A 25215-nucleotide genomic window follows, 5' to 3' on the forward strand; every position below is an offset into this window, starting at 1 on the left:
GTTGCATTGTAAAGTTTTAGCACTGGGGGTGATGTGAGAAGACGCTTCAACTTGTCTATCTCTCTTGTGTGTTTATTATCAAAATGCCAATCTATGTTCTTTTCTGTCAATTGTCTGAGGGGAGCTGTTACCTCGGACAGATTTGGGATGAACTTTCCCAAATTTGTGACCATGCCCAATAATGTCTCTACCTCGGCCTTACTCATGGGGTATGGCATGGTAAGCACTAAGCTGACACGGTCAGGCCTTGGCGATAAGCCCTTACTCATGGGGTATGGCATGGTAAGCACTGAGCTGACACGGTCGTCGGTCAGGCCTTGCCGATAAGCCCTTACTCGTGGGGTATGGCATGGTAAGCACTGAGCTGACACGATCAGGCCTTGGCGATAAGCCCTTACTCGTGGGGTATGGCATGGTAAGCACTGAGCTGACACGATCAGGCCTTGGCCATAAGCCCTTACTAGTGGGGTATGGCATGGTAAGCACTGAGCTGACATGGTCAGGGCTTGGCGATAAGCCCTTACTCGTGGGGTATGACATGGTAAGCACTGAGCTGACATGGTCAGGCCTTGGCGATAAGCCCTTACTAGTGGGGTATGGCATGGTAAGCACTGAGCTGACATGGTCAGGGCTTGGCGATAAGCCCTTACTCGTGGGGTATGGCATGGTAAGCACTGAGCTGACACGGTCAGGCCTTGGCGATAAGCCCTTACCCGTGGGGTATGGCATGGTAAGCACTGAGCTGACACGGTCAGGCTTTGGCGATAAGCCAAGGTATCGGTACCTCCTGAATGAGGTGTTAAACAAGTTATCGGTACCTCCTGAATGAGGTGTTAAACAAGGTATCGGTACCTCCTGAATGAGGTGTTAAACGAGGTAGCGATACCTCCTGAATGGGGTGTTAAACGAGGTATCGGTACCTCCTGAATGGGGTGTTAAACGAGGTATCGGTACCTCCTGAATGAGGTGTTAAATGAGGTATCGGTACCTCCTGAATGGGGTGTTAAATGAGGTATCGGTACCTCCTGAATGGGGTGTTAAACGAGGTATTGGTACCTCCTGAATGGGGTGTTAAACAAGGTTTCGGTACCTCCTGAATGAGGTATTAAACAAGGTATCGGTACCTCCTGAATGGGGTGTTAAACGAGGTATCAGTATCTCCTGAATGGGGTGTTAAACGAGGTATCGGTACCTCCTGAATGGGGTGTTAAACGAGGTATCGGTATCTCCTGAATGGGATGATAAACAAGGTATCGGTACCTCCTGAATGAGGTATTAAACAAGGTATCGGTACCTCCTGAATGGGGTGTTAAACGAGGTATCAGTACCTCCTGAATGTGGTGTTAAACGAGGTATTGGTACCTCCTGAATGGGGTGTTAAACGAGGTATCAGTACCTCCTGAATGGGGTGTTAAACGAGGTATCAGTACCTCCTGAATGGGGGTGTTAAACGAGGTATCGGTATCTCCTGAATGGGGTGTTAAACAAGGTATCGGTACCTCCTGAATGAGGTATTAAACGAGGTATCGGTACCTCCTGAATGGGGTGTTAAACGAGGTATCGGTACCTCCTGAATGGGGTGTTCAACGAGGTATTGGTACCTCCTGAATGGGGTGTTAAACGAGGTATCGGTACCTCCTGAATGGGGTGTTAAACGAGGTATCGGTACCTCCTGAATGGGGTGTTAAATGAGGTATCGGTACCTCCTGAATGTGGTGTTAAACGAGGTATTGGTAACTCCAGAATGGGGTGTTAAACGAGGTATCGGTACCTCCTGAATGGGGTGTTAAACGAGGTATCGGTACTTCCTGAATGGGGTGTTAAACAAGGTATTGGTACCTTCTGAATGGGGTGTTAAACCAGGTATCGGTACCTCCTGAACGGGGTGTTAAATGAGGTATCGGTACCTCCTGAATGGGGTGTTAAACGAAGTATTCGTACCTCCTGAAGGGGGTGTTAAATGAGGTATCGGTACCTCCTGAATGGGGTGTTAAACGAGGTATTGGTACCTCCCGAATGAGGTGTTAAACAAGGTATCAGTACCTCCTGAATGAGGTGTTAAACAAGGTATCGGTACCTCCTGAATAAAATTTCGTCTTCCAATTCGACCTTGCCCGGCGCTCTCGACATTTCTTTATCCAATTTGATGATCGCCGGTTCTTTTACACCCCGAGTCGCAATTTCTATCCCCTCGGTCAACTTGGCTGCGCTCTGCCCAAGCTCGCTCCCTACACGTTCCTCGCACCGCGTTACCTCGTCGTGTCCCAATACGACCTCCTCGCTCAACCTGCGCCCAATGTCCTCCCCCATTTCTTTTATTCCCCAGATGTATTCGTCCCCCATTTCTTTCAATTGGCCATCCATTTCTTTCAATTGGCCACCCATTTTGCTTTCCAATTCATTTTTCACCTCTTCCAATTTATCACCCATTTTTTCTATGTCCCGGGTGGATTTGTCCCCCAATTGTTTCCTTACCCAGGTGGATTTGTCACTCTGGGCATCCAATTTGTTTTCCAATCGCTCACCCTGAGCTTTCATATCGTCCTTTTGGGTATCTATTTTTGCCATTATTTGGACCATAAATAATCGCATATACCCAGGCATCGCGGGCTCAGCTTCCGCCGCCACGTGCGAGGCATGGCCATTTTCTACCCCTGCTGCTGGCCCCTCATCAATGTCCTCTTCTTCTCCCAATTCTTCCCTTGGGTCCTGGGTCATTAATTCCTCGTTATCTACCTTTTCTTCTACCCCCACCGGCATTCGATCACTTTGGCTAGCCATGGCATGAATTTAATTTTGGATTTTAAAAACTAAATTTCGTCCACTCGCAATTTCAAGTGCGTGAAGCGCACTCCAGGTCCAATCCCACTCCTGACACCAATTGTTACAGTTCTCTATGCCGGCAGTTCTCTATACAGAAACCTCAGCACCGAGAACATTAGTCTCGGGAGTTGACCCAACTGGTCTTTAACCTCACTGATTTCAATGAATTATAACTTTACCGTTCCCCAAGGATTGTTCAATTGGACCGAAATGGACGGCAAACGCACACAAACAGCAAACAGATGACTCAACCCCATTTTCTTATCTTTTGACTGATTTATATTTTGTAAAGTAAACAGGGAAGAGGGTAAACAAGCTGCAATAAACAAAGACGGAACAGACCAAGCGAATCAAAAGGACACAAATAAGTAAATGGAAACACTCAAACTTGTGTACAATGATGGAAAAAAAGCAATTTATATCCCACGAGGCACCACAGATCACACTCGCACAACAAGCTCGTAATGAAGGCGAAACTTACCTTTTCTCCGATGCGCAGGGTCGATGCCAGACTCAAAGCAGCCTGCTTCAGAAGACAGGTGCGAGACGACAGCCAATGATGAGTAGCTTCCAAGATGCTGAAAGCCAAACAAAGCATGACAAAATTTAGTCACATGGAAGGCCAGTCACGATCAGCCTCCACCAGGCCTTGTGGACCCCATTTGTCCTTTTTTAGATCGAGGCCACCTGCTCTGCCCTCTGCCTTCTTCCTCCTTGCCCTCCAAAACACAGGATGATGCCAAAACGCCAGAGAGAACCACTACAAGTCACCTCACAAACCCTTCTGTGAACATTTGCTCTCATGTGCTCCTTTCACATGAGGCCCATTCTTCTTCCGCCTCGTCCCCAGGTCTCCCTTGTTCTCCTCCCTCCTCCAATTGAGGTCTCTCACATTCTTCTTCTTCCTGGTGAAGTTCTCCTCTAGCCGTCCCGTCTGCGGGGTGGCACCAATAAAAATAAATGCAACCATAGGACATTATGCCACCATGGCTGACGCACACTGGCTAGACAGATCATGATGGCTTTTCACACACGTGACACGTGTGCCTCTCTCATGGGAAGTACTCACTTATTGGCCCCACCTACAAGCACGGGGTGTTTACGCCCACAAAATTATTGTCTAACCTGTGTATAAATTACATATGCTGCGTCCTCAGAATCATTTGTAACAAAGAATTTACTCTGACATCTCTATTACATGTCAATATATTGTTGCGGGTTTGAGTCTGTCAAGTGAGTTTAATAAATGTTAAAGTCTGTCCCCCATAGTTAGTCACACAAGCAACATGTAGCCTCACGATAGTATAGTTATGTCTTAGTATTTGTGAGCTTAGTTCCCTTCCAGTGTTAATTCTGCGTTGAGTAGGAGCCAGGAGGATAGGCCCTACTTGCCACCGATTTCCCAGCCACCCTAGCACCGATCATCCTACGTCTGTAGCCTCAATCCCTTTTGCGTTAACGTTGGTTCATATTGGGTGAGTTAACACGAGGCAGGCAGAGGAGGATCTGGGCGGAGTCGAGGCGGAGCGGCAGAAGCAATGACGGTAAGCACGAGCCACCAATCAGAGCTCGAGGGTGGTGGCGGTGGCGTGGCGTCAGAGGGCGTGGTGAGAAGAGTCGGGTGAGTTCCAAAAGGTTCGGGGGGCGTAGCTATAAGAACCGCTGCGCAAAAGCCCTCGACAGGACTCGCAGAGGAACACCGGATAAGCGAGAGAGGACTCGCAGAGGAGAGGTAGAGATAAGAGGACTTGCTGCCTGATGAACTTGACCATTGCACGAGAACGCACGCGCTAACCAACACCAAGTGTATTGAAGAAAAGGAGTTGGTCGCTACATATACGCGGGCGCAGCCAGATGCGCCTAGAATGAACAGCGCATTTGAGACGGGCGAGTGAACAAGGCTGGGTAACCGCCAGCCGCGCTTAAGTCCGCCCTCTGCCGTTTCGCCCCAACATCTGCTTTGTTCGAGAGACGCGCTACGAGTCCCTGCCTTAGCCTGCCACCAACTTCGCGGGATGTGCCGGGGCCGTGGAGAGCTGGAAGAGGGCCATCTCTGGACGCGTTGGGGAATACCTGCCCATCTGCAATCCCCTGTGTGAGTGTGAGACAGGCCCGTTGTCCCAGGGATAAGTTAAGACTGCTTAAGGATTGCTCTGTGTCTCTTCGTCCTGGAACTTGTAAATACGTGTGGGAATAATTAAACCCTTGTTCTTTCTTTCTGATTCGATCGTTTCTGTGATTTCTCCAGTTGACTAAGCGTGGCAAGAATAAGATCGCTCCAATCGGGTTCCAACATCTAAGACTGCGCGGACCACGTGTACGCAATCTGCTCGGCGTACTCAAACCACACGTGGTTCGTCCGAGGCTTGTTTCCTCGCTCCCAGGGCAGCGCGGGTACTTAGGTACGAGCGAAAAGTAGTCCCGAAACCCTATGCCGCGTGTGTCCGGGAGGGACGTGATAAGTCTCGGTTCCGCCAGGCCCAGTAAAGACAAGGGGATGAATCCCCCCTTGATAAGGGGAAGAAGGCCGGCGTAGAGAACCGTTACAATATCTTACTCAAAACACACAGATCATACTGCACTTACCAGAGTCGAGCTATGGATCCCTTCCCCTTCCACATAACAATGTTTTGTTCCCACAGTGCCAATCATTCCAAGCTACTTGTACAGCTTGAGCCATGCAGGAAACACGTCCGGAGATCCAGGCAAACCGATCCGAGTCAATGGGACAGGGCCATCTGATGACGGGAAATCAAACCCCAAAAACAATGGGACGTGCACCGGGGATCGGCACGCTCTGCTGCAGGAAAATGTGCGGGTCGGTCTGCTCTTCGCATCCAAGGCCACAGTGCAGCTTGTTGCAAACCCAATCGTCGGACCTCTCACTAACAGGTGTGCAGTTGTAATTAGCCCGTCACCCCTCACAGGGGGAAACGGGGTTTTGCAATCACGTGTGTGTGTGTGTGTGTGTGTGTGTGTGTGTGTATGTGTGTGTATGTGTGTGTGTGTGTGTGTGTGTGTGTGTGTGTGTGTGTGTGTGTGTGTGTGTGTGTACGTACAGGGTATAACTTTTTTTTACCATTTGAGCTTTTTTCTTGAAATTGTCAACAAACCTTTACCATGGGAATATGGAGGAGATATTAAAAATTGTGTCAAAATGTGAAAGGGCAAAGTCACAGCAACTTAAATCGTCCTTATTAGCCCCAGCACCGTGCAGTAAGCACAAGACCGTGAGTTTTATTTCGCCTTAGAGACAGGTTCCGGGAATGTTGTTGATAGGGGGAAAGCCGATTACATGGAGGCCCCCATCTCTGTAAACTGTTTATCTCTCGGCACGGAAAATGATCAACAATGTCCAGGGCTTTTTCAGTAACTTCTTTTTATGTGCTTTTGTAGCTTTCGGTAACTGCATTATGTTTTCGGGTTGTCCGTACGTACGTCCGTCCGTCCATCCGTCCCGACTAAACCTCGTTTTTCTCAGCAACCATATGTCCGATTGAGACGAAATTTTCATGGTGGGAGTGACACCCATGTAGCCACAACTTTTTGAGATATCCTGCTATGTATCGTTTTTGGCCCGATCTCCCAATGGTGAAGAATCACTTAAAAATTCTAATAACCGGATCCGAATCCGGATCTTCACCAAAATCTAATCATTTCGTCTTTGTTGCATACGCTACATCTCTGCCAAATTTCGTTCGAATCCGTCCACAACCTTTTGAGATATTTTGTTCACAACAGACAAACAAACAAACTAGAAATCAGTCAGAGACCGAGGATTTGTCGGAATGTACTTTTTTTCAGGGGTGTTGGTTATAAGGGATTCGGATAATTTTTGAGAGAGTTATTAGTAAAAAAAAAAATTTTGACCTTGAGTTTGACCTTTCAAGGTCACTCAAGGTCAAAGGTCGTGGTGCCAAATGAAATGTCGTATGTGACCTCCTATATGTCAGTAACAGTAAGTGTATGCATATCTCTTGTACTTTTAGAGTTATAGTGGTTTGAAATATATTTTAAATGAAAACTCGACCCCCTGACCTTTGACCTTTACCGCTTTTCAAAACTAAGCATTTTAAAGCATTTTATCAAGACAGATTTTATTTTATTTTTAATTTGTTTATTTTGCTTTTTGTTTTGTTTTGCTTTTGTTAAGGCATTTGTGTTGAAACAAATATGGCGACCGAACCACGTGACCGATGACGTGACCAATGACGTCATCATTTGTTTTCTAAACTAAATTATTCCGAGATTATGCTCAAGAAATTTCATCTTGATCGGATGAAGTTTTGTACTTGTCGAATTATGACGTCATAATGGAGGCACCTATGACATCATCATTAACATATTTTATTCCCCATGGAGAGTTCTTTACAATGAGCCATGTCTCACTTTTTTATATTCAGCACTTACGGAAATATAGAAGTGCAAATGTTTTCGGTTTTTCCAAGATGGCGGCCGAACCACGTGACCAATGACGTCATCATTATTTGTTTTCGAAACTAATTTATTCCTCGATTATGCTCAAGAAATTTCATCTTGATCGGATGAAGTTTTGTACTTGTCGAATTATGACGTCATAATGGAGGCCATATGTCCTAGAGAGTTAAAAATTGGGCACAGTCTATTCCATGGCAAGACAAATATGTGTGTAAAGTTTGGCGATGCTATGTGCAACGGTGTAGACGTAGTACTGCGCACAAACTGACAGACAGACAGACCAACCAACCAACATACTTGCCGGAATTTTTTCCAGCAAGTAAAATCAAACAAACAAACAAACAAACAGACAGGGGTGAAAACATCACCTCCATCCACCTTTGGTGGCGGAGGTAATTATTTCTCAGAAACCGCTGAATGGAAAAATTTGAAACTAGGCACATTGTCAAATACTCACAATAGGGAACAAAAGCATGATAATGATGACATCGTAGGTGAAGTGGTATATCAGCCAAAAATGTTTTAATCGAATTCCTTATCCTAAAAATCTGAAATTGCATGCGCATGATCTATGACCCATTTGTATTGATATATTAAATTTATGACATCATAGGTCACATGGTTTGGCAGCCATCTTGGATAGAAAAATGAACCTTATCCGATCAACACAAAACTTCACAAACATGACGCCCTACCCATACATATGCAGAGTGATGGCATCTACCCATTGTGGGACTATGCGGAGGCATATTGGCGACACAGTCGCATTGTTCTAGTTTTTGATAACCTCAAAGTTGGAATAAGAATATTGTACAGGGAGTCCCAGGTTTATGAACACCTGGTTTCCAAGCAACCGTTCATATGAACATGATACTTTATAATCAAGTTTCCATCTTTCAAACAATCAATCGATTCACACAAACACTGGCTTTTTAAAAAACATATCCCTTGCTAAGTGCTGAATGCAGGAAATCGGCCCTCGAGAGTTCATTCATTCCCACCTTCATTCAGACCTCATTCACATGGGCTTTGCTCCATCACTCTTCCGTTACTTCACACGTCATTCTCTCCACGGGGTTAAAGAGGTTCTTTACCGGCGGCACTACCGTGAGACACACCTGTCGGCCTCACTTCACCCTGTCCCCTCTAACTAGCTCGTTATCATCACCCTTACAATACACACGTTGGATCTACTCTAATTTAGTCATTCTTGATTTTAAAAGTACATTTAAATTTTAGTAAAAAAAATACACATAGGGTTTAATAGGCTTTTCAAATATATTTTCAAAACAAGATTCAAGAAAAACTTTTCAAGTGTGTGTGTGTGTGTGTGTGTGTGTGTGTTTTGCGGTTGACAGTCAGCCACATTCCTGCTTACCCACTCTCAACACATTCTCTTTTCCTGTGTATGTCATGCCATGCACAGCCCTTGGTATTAATATTATATTGTATTAACTCTAAACTGAGACGTTGTTCATCTTCCAGTGTGCAATGAAAATGTGATCTCATAAGTGCATCACAAGTAGGATCGCATGTAACAAAGCTCGTCTAAAAAACAGACGTCGCATGAGTAATGGAGCAGCAATTGCAATTACAATTATGAAGTGAAATAGAGCCAAATGACTAATCATGTGAATGTGATCGAATCAACAATTCACGCAGGAATTAAATAGGCGAAGAAACAATAGAAGGACAGGTTATGTAAAGGTGAAATTTCTTTAAAATATCAAATTAACAATAAATTAATCTTCAAGCAATAAAATAAGTACATACAAATAATTCCTCAAATGATAAAATCCAGCAAATGAAAATGATCTTAAACATTAGCAAGGATGGAAACAATTAATATCGACAGGGAATTTCAACAACGGAGGAAAACTTTAAATTTAACCTGAACAATGGACAATACAGGGAAAAGAGAGAAGTTTTAAACCTTTAAACAATGGACAATACAGAGTGGGAAAGGAGAGAAGTTTAAAACCTTTAAACAATGGACAATACAGAATGGGAAAGGAGAGAAGTTTAAAACCTTTAAACAATGGACAATACAGAGTGGGGAAGGAGCGAAGTTTAAAACCTTGAAACAATGGACAATACAGAATGGGAAAGGAGAGAAGTTTAAAACCTTTAAACAATGGACAATACAGAGTGGGGAAGGAGAGAAGTTTAAAACCTTTAAACAATGGACAATACAGAATGGGAAAGGAGAGAAGTTTAAAACCTTTAAACAATGGACAATACAGAGTGGGGAAGGAGAGAAGTTTAAAACCTTTAAACAATGGACAATACAGAATGGGAAAGGAGAGAAGTTTAAAACCTTTAAACAATGGCCAATACAGAATGGGAAAGGAGAGAAGTTTAAAACCTTTAAGCAATGGACAATACAGAGTGGGAAAGGAGAGAAGTTTAAAACCTTTAAACAATGGACAATACAGAATAGGAAAGGAGAGAAGTTTAAAACCTTTAAACAATGGACAATACAGAGTGGGGAAGGAGAGGAGCTTTAAATCTTTAAACAATGGACAATACAGAGTGGGAAAGGAGAGAAGTTTAAAACCTTGAAACAATGGACAATACAGAGTGGGGAAGGAGAGAAGTTTAAAACCTTTAAACAATGGACAATACAGAATGGGAAAGGAGAGAAGTTTAAAACCTTTAAGCAATGGACAATACAGAGTGGGAAAGGAGAGAAGTTTAAAACCTTTAAACAATGGACAATACAGAATAGGAAAGGAGAGAAGTTTAAAACCTTTAAACAATGGACAATACAGAGTGGGGAAGGAGAGGAGCTTTAAATCTTTAAACAATGGACAATACAGAGTGGGAAAGGAGCGAAGTTTAAAACCTTGAAACAATGGACAATACAGAGTGGGGAAGGAGAGAAGTTTAAAACCTTTAAACAATGGACAATACAGAGTGGGGAAGGAGAGAAGTTTAAAACCTTTAAACAATGGACAATACAGAATGGGAAAGGAGAGAAGTTTAAAACCTTTAAACAATGGACAATACAGAATGGGAAAGAAGAGAAGTTTAAAACCTTTAAACAATGGACAATACAGAGTGGGAAAGGAGAGAAGTTTAAAACCTTTAAACAATGGACAATACAGAGTGGGGAAGGAGAGAAGTTTAAAACTTTTAAACAATGGACAATACAGAATGGGAAAGGAGAGAAACTTTAAACCTTTAAACAATGGACAATACAGAATGGGAAAGGAGAGAAGTTTAAAACCTTTAAGCAATGGACAATACAGATTGGGAAAGGAGAGAAGTTTAAAACCTTTAAACAATGGACAATACAGAGTGGGGAAGGAGAGGAGCTTTAAATCTTTAAACAATGGACAATACAGAGTGGGAAAGGAGAGAAGTTTAAAACCTTGAAACAATGGACAATACAGAGTGGGGAAGGAGAGAAGTTTTAAACCTTTAAACAATGGACAATACAGAATGCGAATGGAGAGAAGTTTAAAACCTTTAAACAATGGACAATACAGAATGGGAAAGGAGAGAAGTTTAAAACCTTTAAACATTGGACAATACAGAATGGGAAAGGAGAGAAGTTTAAAACCTTTAAACAATGGACAATCCAGAATGGGAAAGGAGAGAAGTTTTAAACCTTTAAACCAGTGGTTCTTAACCTTTTTAAAGGCGCCGAACCCTAACGAAACCCACCGAACACTCGCGGAACCCTTCAAATTTGACCAAAAAATTAAGAAGGATTGCATCTTAATGCGTTTTCTTTTCTTCTTTTTGGGAGGCGATCTGGGAAATGCGTGGTTTTGTTTTGGCAAGGGCCACCCTCAAATCATTTTCGCATGCAAGCCTGCTCCTTTTCTTTGTTTTAATGTCCACCAGTTTTGAAAACGCATGCCCACAGAGATATGTTGTAACGAACGGCATGAGGATCTCAAGGGCAATTTTAGCGATGTGAGGATACCCTTCCATTTGGCGGCACCAAAACGTTGAGAGCGTTGTTGTGCCGAAGAGTTGTTGTTGAGTCTGGCTCTGCTGAAGTTCGATGAGGTCGTCGAGGTCGTTGACATCTGCCGTTGCAACGTCGAAAGTAAACGGCTGCCGCACCCATGCTGGGTATTGCTCTTGGTCAGGGAAGTAGCCGTCAAATGACTTTCCCAGCTCATCCAAGTGCGTGGCAATCGCTTGCTTCAGCTCCCCCGGTACAGCAGTACCTCCAACTTCAGACTCATCTTAGATCCCGCTCACGCACTCATCCAGTAGCGAAAAGTTCGTGAAGTTGTAGTTCTCTGTTCGCCACCTCCACAATGGTAACTTCTTTCGGAAAGCGCTCAGCCTTTCTTCAGATTCGATGGCATTCACTCCACCACCCTGCAACTGGCAATTGAGATGCTTGAGTGCGTCGAAGATGTCAGCCAAGTACGCCAAGGCGAGGATGAACTCTGACTCTTGGAAGTGCGTTGCATGGCAATGCTGGTGTTCTCGCAAAAACAGGGCTAATTCTACACGCAAGGCAAAAACATGGCTCACTACCTTCCCTCGTGATAACCATTGAACGTTAGAGTGGTCGAGAAGGACTTCGAATTCAGAGCCAATTTCATTGCACAGCTCTTTGAAGATGTGATGATTCAGAGCACGGCTTCCCACGTAATTCACAGTTTCAACGACGATTTTCAGAACATTGGCCAGTTTTGGAGGCAGGGTTTTTGATGCCAGCGCGCGTCTGTGCAGGGTGCAGTGCGTGACGATGATGTGTTGTGCATCGGCCTTCACCAGTGCTCCAAAACCGGAGTTGCATCCCAGCATGGCTGGAGCTCCGTCCGAGCAAACTGCAGACACCATGTTCCACGAAGGCCGTTGCTTCTGAAGAAGTCGTCCACAAGCTTCTTCACGTCAGCTGCCTTTGTCGTTGTTGTGAGAGGCTTGCAGAACAGAAAGTCTTCCTTGATCTCGTCTCCTTTGACATAACGCACAAATAAGATGAGCTGGCTCAAATTCGAAATGCCGGTGGTCTCGTCGAGTTTAAGGCTGTTTTTTGTCGGGCTCGCGACTAAATCTGCAACTACCTGGGCGAGGATGTCGTCGCTCATGTCGTCGATTCTGCATCTGATGGTGTCATTTGAGAGTGGAACGAGAGACAACTTGTTTTCAGCAGCTTTTCCCTGCATGATGTTGGCCATCTTCAATGCGGCCGGTTTGATGAGTGTCTTGCCAACGGTGTGCGGTTTGCCCTGCATTGCGATCAGGTACGCAACTTCATACGACCCGGTGAGGATCGGTTTGTCAATTGGAACGAAGCCGAGAGTGGGCAAGGTAGCACTTGCGTCGAATCAGACTCTCTTCAATTTGAATTCATCCAGCGTTGCGTCTTTGTACTGCCCCTTGCCGTGCAGTTTTTTTGAAGTGTTCCTGTAGTTTTGCTGGTGCTAGGCTGGAGTTGCTCAACTTGACATTGCAAAGCATGCATTGAGGACGCTGTCCTCCGTCCCATTCCGTCAAACACGTGAACCCGTACCGCACGTAATCCTCCGACCACTTCCTTTTTTTGCTCGACATACTGCAAAAAAAAAAAAAAAGTAACAAACTGATCTTAATTGTGTTCGGGCAAATAATTATATGACAAAAATTTTAAAAGGAGCATGCTTAAATATAATCAGTACCCCTCTGAAAACTGAGAAATTTTAACGAAGAAAACATAACTTATAGTTACGATGACGGGATTTATTATCTACTCAACTCTATGTTACCTCAAATCCCATTATAATATTACATAGAAAACTGCGAATTGTTAGTTTTGAATTGTGACCAAAGGAGTTATATCACCTCCACCTAATTTTCTGAGTAATTCAATCATATTTTATAATCAACATCGACTTTTGACTTTAATATAACTCTGAACCCGCCCTGCATATCCACAAACATTTCCAACTTACTTTTTAATTAATCAGTAACTCCAAAATAAGGCGCGACCAATGACGCACGCACACGGCAAGCTAATCGAGGCTATTCACTGGAATTTCCGAACACCTGCAAAGTTCAATATCCAGTAAGTAAGTAAGCAAGTCAGCACCATCAACAGAATAATTAGCAAGTTGCTCATTGATTCAACTTGCTGCAGTCAGTGTGAAACAACTTATCTTAAACACAGACCAGAGAAACCATGAATGGGATGGGAATACAATTACAAATAACATTTCCATTCGTTCGTAACATACATAGCAAAATAATAATAATATTAATAATAAGCGTAATTACACATGGATTCAAAATTGATCCAAACAAAAAAAAAAAAAAATGTGCAATGCGTTTCGGAGGACCTCCGCCGAACCCCTGAGACTGGCTCACTGAACCCCTGGGGTTTGGTCGAACCCAGGTTAAGAACCACGGCTTTAAACAATGGACAATACAGAATGGGAAAGGAGAGCAGTTTTAAAGTTTTAAACGACATGTGGCAAACAAGAGCTTCTCAATTGGTAAAAACAAGGGCTCTTTCCGATTCAGAGCACTGTGCGGTGCGGCCCCCGGAGCTGACCTGTCTCAGAGTTGCGTGGCCGTGTGCACACTGAAGCAAAACAGTTCTTCAGAATTGCCAATTGGGTTTTATTTATTTATTAAATAAAGGGGTGCCAATTTGATTCATACAGACACATGAAGTAAATGTATTTTCAATGCAGTTACAGTCTCTTTGTTTCAATGGGACCACATCACGGTCCTTCATTTTTCTGTAAAAAATTAAAATGCCAAACATAATAATATTTTCTATTCCATTGCAGAAGTAGGTGTAAATATAGAATTCATCCATCATCTCTAATATATCAAGTTTATCCAATATGTCTGCAATGTCAACACCTGCAAGTTTATGTAATATGCAATTATGGACCAAAAGGGCCTGGTAAAAGAGGCCGCACTGCACATGTGTACAATTCTTTCATCTAATCCAATTGATGCCTGTAAATTTATTCATTCATTCAATGTGTACACACATCGCTTCGCTTGTCCAACGCTTGTCCCGAAGAATACATCACACCCAACATGTCTGCAATTGGTTGGTACATAGTACATACAAGCTTTATTCATTCTTTTAAACAAATTAGATTTCACACACATGCACATTATCTTGTGTGTTTTCGTTTTTAAGGTACTGTACATAGAAAACTTTACGTATTGATGGGTTTTAACCTATATATGTAGGGGTTTTAACCTATATATGTAGGGGTTTTAACCTATAGATGTAGGGGTTTTAACCTATAGATGTAGGGTTTTAACCTATATATGTAGGGGTTTTAACCTATATATGTAGGGGTTTTAACCTATATATGTAGGACGCCCCTTCATATGAACTTTTCTCAAGCATTACCTGGTTCCTCCTAAGAACACAAGGGTAGTCCAGCATGCACACGAGATTTTTTTGAATGTCCCTTCTTTTCTCTACTTTGCCACATGGCATGTACCACATATAAAGGGGCCTTTTCTATGCTCCTGGCATTTTTCACAAGATACATTTTAAATACGAGCAAAATGAATTTGTTCATTGTGTTACGGGTTCGTCACTTCTGTTGTTGTGGTTTTCATCCACTGTAAACATTTTTGATTCCATGTACTATTATTGTTGTCGTTTAAGGGAAGTAGGAATTACTATTTTCAAAAGGTAAAAAGTTAATGTTTTAAATGAAACCGGAACCGGACGATGACGAAGAGGAAGAAGAGGACGAGAAGGCAGAGCGAGGGAGTCAGACAAGAAGCCTAGCTGCTTTGAGGTCTGGAGCGAACGTTGGCGAACGAGAGTCACGAGTGAACTTTGGGTTTCCCAGGAAAGGGATTCCTACGACAACGTTGTTATCACTGTGACAGATCAACCTGCGTGTCAGGTTTTGCGGTTGAGTCCGAGGAGAATCGTCGTAGTGCCGTTACGCCTCGAGAACGGGCCGTCGGCCATTTTGACTCGCGTGCTTTGCGCTTTGCTCAAGGTTTTTCACCGCTTCAACCATTTTCACCGCATTCAGACGTTAATCTGGTGTGTGTGTATGCGTAACGTGGCTTTTGGAGTGGGAAATCTGCGGTTCGCCGATTGAGAGCCGTCAAACGTCCATACCTAAAGGTGTGATTTCCCCGTCGCTTCTCGAGGACACCTTTGCCCATCTTTGGCAGTGTAACTGTCAACCCAACGGGATTCTGGTCTCGATACGACATCGTACGGACGATCACTGGAGTGGATTGACTTTGGCTTGATGCCGGAATACGACTTTGGCTTGATGCTGGAATACGACTTTGGCTTGATGCGGGAATAGAGACATTGGGAATGTTCTTCTTTTCGCTCACTTGGAGCACAGTGAGTTTTATTCTACGAAACTGATGGTACCATCATAGGAAATATATATTGGTTGTACAATTGATTACTATTGTTTTTGTGTTGTTATTCTGGTGTGACCTTAATACAATATTTGTTTGTTGGTAACAATTGGTGTGGTTTCACCATTGATCTTTGACACAGATCAACACATCTTTCTGCCGTGACTCCTCTCGGGGCTCGGAGGTACACCGTGACCAGGGGTTTGGGGAGGAGCACGTAACAGAAATTGGGGGCTCGTCCGGGATTGGCCCAAATTGAAATTGGGGGCTCATCTTTGCTAAGAGAAATTGGGGGCTCATCTTTGCTAAGAGAAATTGGGGGCTCGTCTTTGCTGACAAAATTCCCAAATGTCGTCAGGGATAGAATTCCCTAACATTCCCAAAATTCCCAAATTTGGAATTTTTCTAACATTCCCAAATTTTTCAAAAAAAAAAAAATTTGAAATTTTTGTGTGAACGTTAACAGGTGCTAACTAATAGTCACCATGGTGTTTGATGCAGAAATGTTTGCGGCATCCCCTAATGAGGCACAGTTCCAAGTGTTAAAAAGATCGGAACTCTTGATATTGGCCAAACATTTCAACTTGGAGGTCCGAGTTAATATGAAGAAAGCAGAGATGCAGACATTGGTGGTAAAATCTCTGGTGGGACAAGGAACATGGAAAGAGGTAGCCTTGGATTGGTTACCCGAGGAAAAAGAAAATGTGGAGCGCCGGAAAATGGAGATGCAACTGCAGAGCCAGGAAAGGTTAAAAGCAGAGGAAAGGAGAGCTGAAAAAGAACTCGAGGAGAGAAAAGCAGAGGAAAGGAGAGCTGAAAAAGAACTCGAGGAAAGAAGAGCAGAGGAAAGAGCAGAGGAAAGGAGAGCTGAAGAAGAAAGGAGAGCAGAGGAAAGAGCAGAGGAAAGGAGAGCCGAAAGGGAGTTAAAGGAACGTGACATGGAGTATCAGAAGGAACTTAAACTCAAGGAGTTGGAATTAATGGGAGAACGGAGAGAAGTAGTATCCATGCCGGCTAGTTCGACAACTACTCAGAACACTTGGGATGTTGGTAGGCATGTGAGGATGGTTCCACCCTTCAATGAAAAGGAGGTAGCCAAGTTTTTTTTACACTTTGAGAAAGTGGCTCAAATGCTAAAATGGCCTGTGGGGTCCTGGACTATGTTAGTGCAAAGTGTTCTGGTGGGTAATGCTCAAGATATATTTTCGGCTTTACCGATTGACAAATGTATAGATTATGAGGAAGTGAAGAAAGCCATTCTCAAAGCCTATGAATTGGTCCCTGAAGCTTACCGGCAAAAATTCAGGAATGCCAGGAAGAGGGAGAGTGAGACCCATGTGGAGTTTGCCAGAATGAAGGAAACCATGTTTGATAGGTGGTGTGACTCGAAGGGGATTGGGAAAGACTTCAACATGTTGCGACAATTTATCTTGGTGGAGGAATTCAAACAGTGTGTCCACGCGGACATTAAAGTACATCTGGATGAAAATAAAGTACCAGAGTTGTATGAGGCAGCCACCGTGGCAGATGACTGTGCCTTGACACACAGGATGGGGTTCCACAAACCTAACTTCCCGACTAGAGTTAGCCAGGGGAGTTATGGTAAATCAGATGTGGAGAACAAATATTCGTGGAGGCGGACTATGGGGACAAATCTGATACCGCAACTTTTAGGGATCAGAAGACTACTGTTCCAAGACAGACTTATCTTCTGGGGGGCCTGAGGCAGATCACGAGTTTTTCCTCTGGGCCTACTTGCGCTTTTTGCAAGAAACCTGGGCATTTGATGTCCCAATGTTACGCCCTGAAAAGGAAAAATCAGGAGCGGAGTCAGACTAGTACAACTCCGAATGCATTGGCAAATGCGAGAAATCGTCCTTGGAGGACAGTGCCTTGTGAAGGTTCCCATTCCAAAGTTACGGCATCACAGAACGACCTTGTTCAAGAAGGTTATAAACCTTTTATTTCAGAGGGGTTTGTGTCACTGGATGGAGACTTGACTAACCAGAGACCTGTTAGGGTATTGAGGGACACAGGAGCACATCAATCTTTGATGCTTGAGGGCATTTTGCCATTGTCAGAGAAGACGGCAACTGGTGTTAGTGTTCTTTTACAGGGGGTTGGTGGCTATATTAAAGCTCCACTTCATGTCATCCATTTGAAGTCTGATTTGGTGTCAGGACCGGTCACCGTAGGTTTACAAGCCACTCTTCCTGTAGAGGGAATCTCTTTTATTATCGGGAATGATTTGGCCGGTGGTCGAGTTTCTGGTAACCCAATGTTGGTTGAAAAGCCCAGTATTGAAAATAACACCGCACAGCTAGAGCAGGAGATTCCGGGTATCTTTCCATCTTGTGCAGTGACTCGTGCTATGGGTAGGAAGCGCTCTGAATAGAAGGAGAAGGAAGGCGATGCGGATTTGGGTTCCTTTGAGGTATTAGAGGAAAATTCTGAAAGAGGTAAGGAAAAGGTGGCATCTGGAACCAAAGAGGAAATGGAGTGTCCGTCGGAGACATCTGGGAGCGAGGTTGAGCAAACGGTGCTGGTCCGAAAGAGACTTGTTGAAGAACAACACGGAGATTCGGAAATCCGGAGTTTAATTGGTAAAGCCGTTACAGAGGAAGAGGCTATGAAGATACCTTTTGGTTACTTCATGAAAGGGGAAATACTCATGAGAAAATGGAGACCACCGGAGGAGCCAGCAAACGATGAGTGGAATGTTCATTTCCAAATTGTGGTGCCATCGCCGTACCGGAAGGAGATATTGAGTTTGGCGCATGAGACACCTTTGGCTGGGCACCTTGGAGTGAACAAGACCTGTGGCAGAATATTGGTCCATTTTTTTCTGGCCAGGATTGCGACGTGATGTAGCCGATTTCTGTAAATCTTGCTATTCTTGCCAGCTGGTGGGAAAACCTAATCAGAAAGTCCCATCGGCAGCTTTAAAACCCATTCCAGCTTTTGAAGAGCCATTCAGCCGAGTCATTATTGACTGTGTAGGCCCTTAACCTAAAACTAAGGCTGGACATCAGTATTTGCTGACCATCATGTGCGCTTCCACAAGGTTCCCAGAGGCAGTGCCTCTTAGAAAAATTATTGCGGCAGTTATTGCGAAGGCCTTGATTAAATTTTTCACTTTGGTTGGCCTACCTAAGGTCATCCAGTCTGATCAGGGTTCCAATTTCATGCCAACACTTTTTCAGCAAGTGGTACACCTGTTGGGAGTGGAGCAAGTAAGATCAAGTACTTACCATCCTGAGAGCCAAGGGGCCTTGGAAAGGTTTCACCAGACATTGAAGAATATGATCAGAACGTATTGTTTTGAATGTGACAAGGATTGGGATGAAGGAATACCCTTATTGTTGTTTGCTACGAGGGAATCCGTTCAGGAGTCATTGGGATTCAGTCCTTTTGAACTTGTGTTTGGACACTCAGTGCGAGGACCATTGAAATTGGTGAAAGAACAGTGGCGACAGGAGGAGTCACAGTCAACAGTGGTGGAGTATGTGTCAACGGTTAGGCACAGATTGGCAAAGGCTTGTGAAGTTGCGAGGAGAAACTTGACAGTGACACAGGATAAAATGAAAGTGAGACATGACAAGAAATCTCAGATAAGAAATTTCAGTCCTGAGGACCGAGTGTTAGTGTTGCTTCCTGTTCCAGGTCAGCCACTACAGGCTAGATATTTTGGTCCCTATGCAATCGAAAGGAGGGTTAATGAAACAGATTACGTGGTGACAACTCCCGACCGACGGAAAAATCGGCAGCTGTGTCATGTCAACCGACTGAAGAAATATTATGAGAGGAAGCCTGTGGAGAAAATGGTTCCTGTCTCACCTGTCGTGCCTGGAGTCGGGGTGCAAGAGAATCCAGAGGTTGAGGCCGGTGTGAAGTTTGATAACTTTGATGACCAGGCTTGTCCCAGATTGACGAACACGGAAGTGTTGAGTAATTTAGATGAGAAATTAGGTCATTTGACGAGGGAACAACAAGGACAACTATCCAGCCTAATTTTTGATTTTGCACATTTGTTCACAGATGTACCTGGCCGTACTGACCTGGTATGTCATGATATTGAGGTGGGGGAAGCCACTCCGGTGAAGCAACACCCCTATCGGATGAACCCTGTGAAGATGGAGTATCTTCGGAAGGAGGTTCAGTGTATGTTGGAGAATGACATCATCGAACCAAGCAGCAGTGAATGGAGCTCACCATGTGTGTTGGTTCCAAAACCCGATGGCAGTTTTCGCTGTTGTACGGATTTAAAACGGGTTAATGCAGTGACCAAGACAGACTCGTATCCCATCCCAAGGATTGATGACTATTGATAGAATAGGCCCAGCTAAATTTGTAACTAAATTTGACTTGCTGAAAGGGTATTGGCAGATTCCTCTTCCTGATAGAGCCAAGGAAATCTCGGCTTTAGTCACACCAAATGGGTTGTATCAGTACAAGGTTCTTCCCTTTGGATTGAAAAACGGGCCTGCTACATTTCAACGGCTGATTAATAAGCTTATTGCAGACCTTGAGGGGGTGGAGGCTTATCTGGATGATGTCATCATCCACACCATGACCATGGAAGATCATATTAAACAAATTCAGGCATTTTTCAAGAAACTGACCGAGGCAGGGTTGACCATCAACTTATCTAAGAGTGACTTTGTAAAAGCACAGGTGGTGTTCCTTGGCCATGTAGTAGGTCGGGGTCAGGTGCAACCGGTGACAGCCAAGATAGAAGCCATTGATCGCTTCCAAGTTCCAAAAGGGAAGAAGGAGCTTATGAGATTATTGGGTATGGCTGGTTGGTATCGGCAGTTCTGCAGGAATTTTTCTGATGTGGTAGCCCCTTTAACGAATTTGCTGAGGAAAGAGACCAAGTTTGTTTGGGATGACAAATGTCAGGCTGCCTTTGCCCACGTCAAAGCGATATTAATGAGCTCTCCTGTCCTAGCAGCCCCGGATTTTCAAGAACCTTTCAAGTTGGCCATTGATGCAAGTGATGTGGGGGCTGGGGCAGTTCTATTACAGGAAGATGGGGATGGAGTGGATCACCCAGTGTGCTACTACTCCAGAAAGTTTAACAAACATCAGGCAAATTATGCCACTGTGGAAAAAGAGACCCTTGCTCTTCTGCTAGCACTTCAGCATTATGAGGTGTACCTGGGAACTACTACCTTTCCTATAAAAGTCTTCACTGATCACAACCCCTTGACCTTCATTCAAAAAAAAAGAAAAATAAAAACCAGAGGTTGATGAGATGGAGTTTGGCTTTGCAGGAGTTCAACTTGGAAATTGAGCATGTAAAGGGCAGGGACAATGTCGTTGCTGATGCTTTGTCCAGAGTGAACTAACTTTGGAAATCTCTGTAGGTTGTTTGGAAGTTTTGTTGCTTTATTTTGGGGAATATTAATTATTGTTGCTCACGTGAGTTGATAAATTTGGGTGTGAGTTTTACTTTTGTTTGTTAAAAGAGTTTTTGCCTGCAAAGAAAGTTTTCACTATGTTCAAACTTTCTTTCTTGAGGGTGGGAAGTGTTACGGATTCGTCACTTCCATTGTTGTGGTTTTCATCCACTGTAAACATTTTTGATTCCATGTACTATTATTGTTGTCGTTTAAGGGAAGTAGGAATTACTATTTTCAAAAGGTAAAAAGTTAATGTTTTAAATGAAACTGGAACCGGACGACGATGAAGAGGAAGAAGAGGAAGAGAAGGCAGAGCGAGTGAGTCGGACAAGAAGCCTAGTTGCTTTGAGGTCTGGAGTGAACGTTGGCGAATGAGAGTCACGAGTGAATTTTGGGTTTCCGAGGAAAGGGATTCCTGCGACAGAGTTGTTATCGCTGTGACAGATCAACCTGCATGTCAGGTTTTGCGGTTGAGTCTGAGGAGAATCATCGTAGTGCCGTTACGCCTCGAGAACGGGCCGTCGGCCATTTGTTTATAGTAAGAGGTCTAAAGTGTGAATATATCTATATTTATATATAGGACACCTTCGTTAGGCATCAGATATGAAGCTTGCAGCCAAGTTTCATCAAAATCGTGTGTGTAGTTTCGAGGAGAAGAGAGCAAATACCTATTTTGGGGGTCAACCCACCCCTACCCCATAAACACCTTTAATGTGCTCAGATTTTGATGCAGTCAATACATCTTCATTAGGCATCAGATATTAACCTTGTGGCCAAGTTTCACCAACATTGTGTTTGTAGTTTCTGAGAAGATAGCAAATACCACTTTTGGGGGCTGAACCCCCCCCCCCCCCAATTACTCCAATAATGAGCGCAGATTTTTCATTTGTTTTGAAAGCCATTAACTAGACCTACTGTCCGATGTATATTACAAGTTTCAGCTAGTTTCAATGTATAGCGCTTAAGATACGAGCGCCAACACATTTTGGACGGAAAGACGGACGGACACCAACGTGGATTCGAGGGTTTTCTTAATAAAACTCAAGAAAACGTAAACGGACGTTTGGCGAAATTTGGAACATATTACCTCGATGTACAAAGTATTTACTTCTGAAATTTGCAGCCGATTTCATCCAGTAGAAGCAGAGAAACGAGTTTTCAGTCCCCATGTTAAAGTTGCGGACACAGGATCCCATATATAAAGGGAGGGGTGCTTTGTGCTTCCCTTGATACAGAGAAACCATCCCATATATAAACGGAGGGTGCTTTGTGCTTCCCTTGATACAGGGAAACCATCCCATATATAAAGGGAGGGGCACTTTGTGCTTCCCTTGATGCAGAGAAACGATCCCATATATAAAGGGAGGAGCGCTTTGTGCTTCCCTTGATACAGAGAAACGTTCCCATATATAAAGGGAGGGGCGCTTTGTGCTTCCCATGATACAGAGAAACGATCCCATATATAAAGGGAGGGGCGCTTTGTGCTTCCCTTGATACAGAGAAACGATCCCATATATAAAGGGAGAGGGGCTTTGTGCTTCCCTTGATACAGAGAAACGATCCCATATATAAAGGGAGGGATGCTTTGTGCTTCCCTTGATACAGAGAAACGATCCCATATATAAAGGGAGGGGCGCTTTGTGCTTCCCTTGATACAGAGAAACGATCCCATATATAAAGGGAGAGGGGCTTTGTGCTTCCCTTGATACAGAGAAACGATCCCATATATAAAGGGAGGGGCGCTTTGTGCTTCCCTTGATACAGAGAAACGATCCCATATATAAAGGGAGAGGGGCTTTGTGCTTCCCTTGATACAGAGAAACGATCCCATATATAAAGGGAGAGGGGCTTTGTGCTTCCCTTGATACAGAGAAACGATCCCATATATAAAGGGAGGGGCGCTTTGTGCTTCCCTTGATGCAGAGAAACGATCCCATATATAAAGAGAGGGATGCTTTGTGCTTCCCTTGATACAGAGAAACGATCCCATATATAAAGGGAGGGGCACTTTGTGCTTCCCTTGATACAGACAAAACGATCCCACATGTAAAGGGAGGGTGCTTTGTGCTTCCCTTGATACAGAGAAACGATCCCATATATAAAGGGAGGGGCGCTTTGTGCTTCCCTTGATACAGAGAAACGATCCCATATATAAAGGGAGGGGTGCTTTGTGCTTCCCTTGAAACAGAGAAACGATCCCATATATAAAGGGAGGGGCGCTTTGTGCTTCCCTTGATGCAGAGAAACGATCCCATATATAAAGGGAGGGATGCTTTGTGCTTCCCTTGATACAGAGAAACGATCCCATATATAAAGTGAGGGGCGCTTTGTGCTTCCCTTGATGCAGAGAAACGATCCCATATATAAAGGGAGGGATGCTTTGTGCTTCCCTTAATATAGAGAAACGATCCCATATATAAAGGGAGGGGCGGTTTGTGCTTCCCTTGATACAGAGAGACGATCCCATATATAAAGGGAGGAGCGCTTTGTGCTTCCCTTGATGCAGAGAAACCATCCCATATATAAAGTGAGGGGCGCTTTGTGCTTCCCTTGATGCAGAGAAACGATCCCATATATAAAGGGAGGGGCGGTTTGTGCTTCCCTTGATACAGAGAGACGATCCCATATATAAAGGGAGGGGTGCTTTGTGCCTCCATTTGATGAAGGGAGGTGTGCTTTGTGCCTCCGTTTGATGAAGGGAGGGGTGCTTTGTGCCTCTATTTGATGAAGGGAGGAGTGCTTTGTGCCTCCATTTGATGAAGGGAGGGGTGCTTTGTGCCTTCATTTGATGAAGGGAGGGGTGCTTTGTGCCTCCATTTGATGAAGGGAGGGGTGCTTTGTGCCTCCATTTGATGAAGGGAGGGGTGCTTTGTTCCTCCATTTGATGAAGGGAGGGGTGCTTTGTGCTTCCATTAGATGAAGGGAGGGGGTGCTTTGTGCCTCCATTTGATGAAGGGAGGGATGCTTTGTGCCTCCATTTGGTGAAGGGAGGGGTGCTTTGTTCCTCCATTTCATGAAGGGATGGGGTGCTTTGTGCCTACATTTGATGAAGGGATGGGATGCTTTGTTCCTCCATTTGATGAAGGGAGGGGGCGCTTTGTGCCTCCATTTGATGAAGAGAGGGGTGCTTTGTGTCTCCATTTGATGATGGGAGGGCCGCTTTGTGCCTCCATTTGATGAAGGGAGGATGTGCTTTGTGCCTCCATTTGATGAAGGGAGGGGTGCTTTGTGCCTCCATTTGATGAAGGGAGGGGGTGCTTTGTGCCTCCATTTCATGAAGGGAGGGGTGCTTTGTGCCTCCATTTGATTAAGGGAGGAGTGCTTTGTGCCTCCATTTGATGAAGGGAGGGGTGCTTTTGCCTCCATTTTATGAAGGGAGGGGTGCTTTGTGCCTCCATTTGATGAAGGGAGGGGGCACTTTGTGCCTCAATTTGATGAAGAGAGGGGTGCTTTGTGCTTCCATTTGTTGAAGGGAGGGGCGCTTTGTGCCTCCATTTGATGACGGGAGGAGGTGCTTTGTGCCTCCATTTGATGAAGGGAGGGGTGCTTTGTGTCTCCATTTGATGAAGGGAGGAGTGCTTTGTGCCTCCATTTGATGAAGGGAGGAGGTGCTTTGTGCCTCCATTTGATGAAGGGAGGGGTGCTTTGTGCCTCCATTTGATGAAGGGAGGAGGTGCTTTGTGCCTCCATTTCATGAAGGGAGGGGGCACTTCCATTTGATGAAGGGAGGGGTGCTTTGTGTCTCCATTTGATGAAGGGAGGGGTGCTTTGTGCCTCCATTTGATGAAGAGAGGGGTGCTTTGTGCCTCCATTTGATGAAGAGAGGGGTGCTTTGTGCCTCAATTTGATGAAGAGAGGGGTGCTTTGTGCTTCCATTTGTTGAAGGGAGGGGCGCTTTGTGCCTCCATTTGATGAAGGGAGGAGGTGCTTTGTGCCTCCATTTCATGAAGGGAGGGGTGCTTTGTGCCTCCATTTGATGAAGGGAGGGGTGCTTTGTGTCTCCATTTGATGAAGGGAGGAGTGCTTTGTGCCTCCATTTGATGAAGGGAGGAGGTGCTTTGTGCCTCCATTTGATGAAGGGAGGAGTGCTTTGTGCCTCCATTTGATGAAGGGAGGAGGTGCTTTGTGCCTCCATTTCATGAAGGGAGGGGGCACTTCCATTTGATGAAGGGAGGGGTGCTTTGTGTCTCCATTTGATGAAGGGAGGGGTGCTTTGTGCCTCCATTTGATG

The 25215-nt window shown here is 44.5% G+C and overlaps 2 protein-coding genes across 2 annotated transcripts in view; one reads left to right on the forward strand and one right to left on the reverse strand.

The window, feature by feature from the left end:
- PDCD11 (programmed cell death 11) overlaps positions 1 to 25215 on the reverse strand; it is a 698902-nt gene that overhangs the window by 437595 nt on the left and 236092 nt on the right. The window lies entirely within an intron of this gene.
- Positions 1 to 25215, forward strand: part of SLC18A2 (solute carrier family 18 member A2) — a 190788-nt gene that overhangs the window by 24210 nt on the left and 141363 nt on the right. Inside the window, exon 2 of the mRNA XM_068111736.2 lies at positions 5466 to 5715. Coding sequence (XP_067967837.2) covers positions 5466 to 5715 — 250 coding nt within the window. The remainder of the gene's footprint in view (positions 1 to 5465; positions 5716 to 25215) is intronic.

The sequence above is a fragment of the Myxine glutinosa genome, chromosome 3 (genome assembly GCF_964187855.1).
Source record: "Myxine glutinosa chromosome 3, kmMyxGlut1.1, whole genome shotgun sequence".
NCBI lineage: Eukaryota > Metazoa > Chordata > Myxini > Myxiniformes > Myxinidae > Myxine > Myxine glutinosa.